The sequence below is a fragment of the Rhinopithecus bieti genome, unplaced genomic scaffold (genome assembly GCF_001698545.2).
Source record: "Rhinopithecus bieti isolate Rb0 unplaced genomic scaffold, ASM169854v2 scaffold_5002, whole genome shotgun sequence".
NCBI classification, from domain to species: domain Eukaryota; kingdom Metazoa; phylum Chordata; class Mammalia; order Primates; family Cercopithecidae; genus Rhinopithecus; species Rhinopithecus bieti.
The window spans coordinates 1,297,983-1,304,077 of NW_016804830.1; the positions used below are offsets into that span (position 1 = coordinate 1,297,983).

Consider the following 6,095-nt stretch of genomic DNA (forward strand, 5'->3'; position numbering starts at 1 on the left):
AAAAAATAAATAAATAAATAAATAAGAAAAAAGAAATGCTCTTTAAAATAAACCTGTTCTATGACAGCCTATCATCTATAGGAGAAAGTCTAGAAGTCAAAAATTACCATCTATAGGAGAAAGTCTAGCAGTCAAAAAACAGCCCTTCATAATCTGACTTCAACCTGTATTTCCAGCATATCTATCTCCCACAATTCTAACCAAACCAGACTTTTATTTATTTTAAACATACCAGCGCCTCCATTTTCATGCCACTGTGTTAAGACTTTTCTTCTCTGCCTAGAAAATTCCTACTTATCCTTCAAACTCTAATTCAAATTACAAGTCCTTTAAGCCACCTTCTCTGGTGCCACTGGACAAAACTGTATTCACACAGTACTTTTTAAAAATGTTTCATTTATTTTAAGTAGAGGTCTCGCTGTGTTGCCCAGGCTGGTCTCAATGTCCTGTGCCGAAGGAATCCTCCCACCTCAGTCTTCTGAGTAGCTAGAACTACAGATGCATGTCACTGTGCCTGTCTCCCAATAGCATTTTGTACATATCTCTATTAATGCATTTGTCATATCACCTCAAATTTAAATGCTTAACTTTCCTTTTCACCTCCTAGAACCAGAACCTAGTTCACAGTACATGGTAAATAAAATTTTTAAGTTTTGGTACCTAATGAATTAAAATTATTTTTTAGAAACTCAGCAATACAAAATCACTAGCTAGCTAAAAGGTCCATACAGTCGCGGTTTTAACAAGTTACGAAATTTGAATATTTAAAAGGAATAAAGTTCACTTCCAGATAAACTAGAACAAAGGTTCTTATGGATTGAATTCACTCATCAGAATCTTTTTAAGAAAAGATGGACAGGCCAGCAGAAGTGGCTCTCACCTGCAATCCCAACACTTAGGGAGGCTGAGGCAGGCAGATCCCCTGAGGGCAGGAGTTCAAGACCAGCTTGGCCAACATGGCAAAACTCCGTCTCTACTAAAAATACAAAAATTAGCCGGGCACAGTGGTGCATGCTTGTAATCCCAGCTACTCGGGAGGCTGAGACAGGAGAATCGCTTGAACCTAAGAGGTGGAGGTTGCAGTGAGCCAAGATCGCGCCACTGCACTCCAGCTTGGGTGACAAAAGCAAGACTCAAACAAACAAACAAAAAAAAAAAGAAAGAAAAGATGGACATTTAGAGTACATTATTCAGACTACACCTGAGTAATTTGTTGCAATAATGGTAATATGGATAATCATGTGCATAAAATTTTAACTGAGAGCTAGGATTGCCAGAATCTAGGCCAACAGGCCCAAAGGAAAGTAGACAACAAGGACACCATTTAGTATGTTACCGCTAAAGTCATGCATGGTAACCAGATGTCTTCAGAAATACTGTTCCTTCTAATTCAAGTCACTCCTCGATAGTAACTTACTCACTAAAAAATTCTAGTGGAATTATTTTATTACTCATTCTAGATGAGTTAATATTTAGTTCCAATTGAACAAAATCAAACACAATTACATTCACACATACAGTTAACTTATTTCTCTCCCAGTATGTAATTTATGACAGCCAAGCTAACAACCTGCAGGATAGCCTATAGTTTCTGGTATTTAATAAATACAAAAGAGGGCCAGGCGCAATGGCTCACACCTGTAATCCCAGCACTTTGTGAGGCCAAGGCGGGCAGATCACCTGAGGTCAGGAGTTGGAGACCAGCCTGGCCAACATGGTGAAACCCCATCTCTACTAAAAATATAAAAATTAGCCAGGCATAGTGGTGCACATCTATAATCCCAGCTAGTCAGAAGGCTGAGACAGGAGATCACTTGAACCTAGAAGCCGAGATCGCGCCATTGCACTCCAGCCCGGGCAACAGAGCCAGACTCTGTCTCAAAAAAATAATAATAATGATAATAATAAAATTAATACAAAAGAATACATAGTGACCCTTCAAATATTTATTGAATTAACTGCATTCACCTCTACCTATTTTATTTGAAAAGTTACTTTTACCTGTAAAGAAAATATCATTTCACATAGCTTCATGTTTTAAAAAGTTAAACTAGTGGCTTTTTCCCCTATTATCCCACACATAAATTTACCTAATATGCTACAGCTTTGGGCAAGATCGGCCTCTTATTTACCCCCAAACTCCACTTAACTCCAATCTTCTTTCTTCCAAACTCCCATCTACTCACAAACTTTCACGATCTTCAGGTTCTCCAAAGGACCTACTGCCTCCAACTCATTTTCATTACTATCAGTAAACGATTTTTCAGAGGTAAGCAAATAAATCAGAGTTAGGGATACTACAATGTCCTACATGGCAACCTTTTATATAAACTATACCTTTAAATCAAATGTCAACTTTCCATTCCTACTAACATAAAATTAAAACCAACTCAACTACTTCTACGTGTTACCCATTCAGGCAGTCACAGACCTGCATTATTATTTGTGTAGTATTTCTCCATTACCTAGGCTGAGAATTCTCCTCATACATTCTTTCTTTTCCCTCCTTGAAGAGGCTTATGGTTTGCTTAGTTTTCTTCATCAAATTCTCCATGAATACCCTAAAATACTCATTTTCTCCAAGTGTCTCCATCTTCCCCTCATATCTTGACAAGATAGTACGGAGATGCTGGTAGGTATCTGGCAGCAGGTCTAAGATATAAGGTGGGCTATTCTTTAGCGCCAGCTTTGGGTTCTGACACAAACGCACCACCTGCAACAAATGAAAAAGAAGGGCTATTACTTGGAGAATTTTAAGGACAGCTCCCTTAAGTTTAAGAAAGTGATGATATATGTGCTTTTTTGCAAAATATGAAAAATACATGAGAATATAAGAAACAGATCCATAACCCCATTGCCCACAGGCAATCATTTTAAAATTTTAGTGGTCCCCAGAAGAATGTGTTTTTAAATCCCTTTGAGAGACTAATGGTACAGATAACACGCAGACCAAACAACTAGGGGAAAACATCCACATAAATGCCTAAAACATGCCAGATGTTTTAAATATACTGCTTTTAAATATACTGCTAATCCCCACAATATTTTTATTTATTTATTTATTTGAGACAGGGTCTCACGGTTGGAGTGGAATGGAGCAATCATGGCTCAGTGCAGCCTCAAATCCCCAGGCTCAGGTGATCCTCCCACTTCAGCCTCCTGGGTAGCTAGGACTACAGCCATACGTAACCACACCCAGCTAATTGTTTTTATTGTAGAGACATGTTGCCCAGGCTAGTCCCAAACTCCTGAGCTCAAACGATGCCAACTGCCTCAGCCTCCCAAAATGCTGGGATTATAGGCATGAGCCACTGCGTCCAGCCTGACCCCTATAATAGACTAAAGACAATTCCCAGGGACAGAAATAAAGGACATGACTGCCCTGGGAGGTAAATCTCTGTAATCTAGGGGATTACAGAGTTTTGTCTGTTTTTTGAGACAGAGTTTTGCTCTTGTTGCCCAGACTGGAGTGCAATGGTGTGATCTTGGCTCACCGCTACCTCCACCTCCCGGGTTCAAGCGATTCTCCTGCCTCAGCCTCCCCAGTAGCTGGGATTACAGGCATGTAGCACCATGCCCGGCTAATTTTGTATTTTTGGTAGAGACAGGGTTTCTCCATGTTGGTCAGCCTGGTCTCGAACTCCTGACCTCGTGATCCACCAGCCTTAGCCTCCCAAACTGCTGGGATTACAGGTGTGAGCCACTGCGCCCAGACCTTTGTTTGTTTTTTGTTTTTGAGATGGAGTTTTGCTCTTTTTGCCCAGACTGGAGTGCAATGGCACAATCTCAGCTCACTGCAGCCGCCGCCTCCAAGGTTCAAGTGATTCTCCTGTCTCAGCCTCCCCAAGTAGCTGGGATTACAGACACCTGCCATCACACCCAGCTAATTTTAGTATTTTTAGCAGAGATGGGGTTTCGCCATGTTGGCCAGGCTGGTCTCGAATGCCTGACCTCAGGTAATCCGCCTGCCTCAGCCTTCCAAAGTGCTGGAATTACTGGGGTTTGAGTTTTAACAACCGCTTGAGGAACAGGAACAGACAGGTCTTGGACCCAGCAAAGCCTGGAGCTGAGAGTCCTACAGTTAGACTCAGAATTTGCCTGGTAATTCTTCATCCCATCTTTTACTTTCAACTTTTCTGAGTTATGTTTTAAGTGTTTCTTTTAAAGATCATAAAGACAGATTTTAAAAATCCAATGTAACAATCATTGTTTTCTAACTGGTAAGTTTAGTCCATTTTGTGTTTGTCAAACAAATAAATTTAGATTTCTACCTAACTTGTTTGTGCTCTCTATTGACACGGACTTTTCTGTGTCTGGAAAAGACAAACTATTGGAACAGAAAGTCCAGAAGCAGACTCATACATGTACATAAGGAAATACAGTATTGGTGGTGAACATTAAAATCAAGAATACAAGAGAAAACTATTGAAAACTTTGCTCTCCATATGGAAAAAAAAACAAAACTAGATCTCTTACACATTACATGAAAATAAATTTCTCACAGCTCTCCTCAACTTCCCAAATTTGGCATAATTTCTTACTGTCTTGATAATAATTCTATGTCTTCTAGCTTTTCTAGCTGTTAGCAGTTATTTGGTTCAAAACAACCTAAGCTAACATTAATGGAAGCACATGTCTGACATTCTCGTTTTCATTTCACATTTAAAAATACTTATTTTCTTGTGTCACCAAAAGCTCATTATAAACTTTTTTGAGATATTTAAATAATTCTAGCCTATGGATAGACAATAACATATCTTAACCATCTCCCCCCAACTTTGTTTTAACATTTATTTTGTTTTCAAGTCTTTACTACTGCAACATCACAGTGATGAACATGCTTGGGCATTTCAGTCTTCTATACATCAGATTATTTCCTTAGGATAAATTTCCATTTAATAACTAATGATCAAGAATTCTTCAAAAATTAGCCGGATATGGTGACACATGCCTGTAATTCCAGCTACTCGGGAGGCTGAGGCAGGAGAATCACTTGAACCTGGGAGGTGGAAGTTGCAGTGAGTTAAGACCATGCCACTGCACTCCAGCCTGGGCAACAGCAAGATTCTATCTCAAAAGAAAAAAAAAGAAAAAAAAAAACAGAACTCTTGAAATAATATGAAAATTGTAAAACTAAGATACGTCATTCTCAATACAACATTTCTTGAACTCTTGTTTTCTTAAGTTTTTTTTGTTTTGTTTTTGTTTTTTTTTTGAGAGACTCACTCTGTCACTCAGGCTGGAGTACAGTGGTTCAATCATAGCTCACTGCAACCTCGAACTCCTGGATTCAAGCAACCCTCCTGCCTAAGCTGCCCGAATAGCCGGGATTAAAGTCTCATGCCACCACATCCAGTTAGCCCCATATATAAGCCTAGCACATAAAGACAAGCCGAATCAACAAAAAACATTTGGTTCATGAATATTTTCACAGCATTTTAGAAAGCTCTTCTTCCTATCAAGTGTTTAAGTCAAAAGGGAAGAACATGGCCCGGGAAAAAAGACTCCACCTCACAAGATAACTATATTCTAAGTACAACAGAGTTAATAACTCATATTAATAAAACAAATACAGACAGCTCCCAGTTTACAACCGCTACATTCCAAAAGTAAGTCAGGTATTTACAAACAATACATTTTACAATAAAAATATTAAAATTGTAGGTTTCTATGTTAGTCTGTGGAAGGAGGTGGGGGAGACTGACACTGTAACTACAGATTAATATCCAGCAAAAACTGAAAACTAAACATAGTTTATATTAAGAAACATCCACTGGCCGGGCGCGGTGGCTCAAGCCTGTAATCCCAGCACTTTGGGAGGCCGAGACGGGGGGATCACGAGGTCAGGAGATCGAGACCATCCTGGCTAACACGGTGAAACCCCGTCTCTACTAAAAATACAAAAAACTAGCCGGGCGAGGTGGCGGGCGCCTGTAGTCCCAGCTACTCCGGAGGCTGAGGCAGGAGAATGGTGTAAACCCGGGAGGCGGAGCTTGCAGTGAGCTGAGATCCGGCCACTGCACTCCAGCCTGGGAGACAGAGCCAGACCCCATCCAAAAAAAAAAAAAAAAAAGAAAAGAAAAGAAAAGAAACAT

The 6,095-nt window shown here is 39.8% G+C and overlaps 1 protein-coding gene across 1 annotated transcript in view; it reads right to left on the reverse strand.

Moving 5' to 3' along the window:
- The window catches only part of CBL (Cbl proto-oncogene), a 98,384-nt gene that overhangs the window by 69,528 nt on the left and 22,761 nt on the right, over nucleotides 1-6,095 (reverse strand). The window contains exon 2 of the mRNA XM_017870469.1: nucleotides 2,466-2,713. Within this exon, the coding sequence (XP_017725958.1) occupies nucleotides 2,466-2,713 (248 nt within the window). The remainder of the gene's footprint in view (nucleotides 1-2,465; nucleotides 2,714-6,095) is intronic.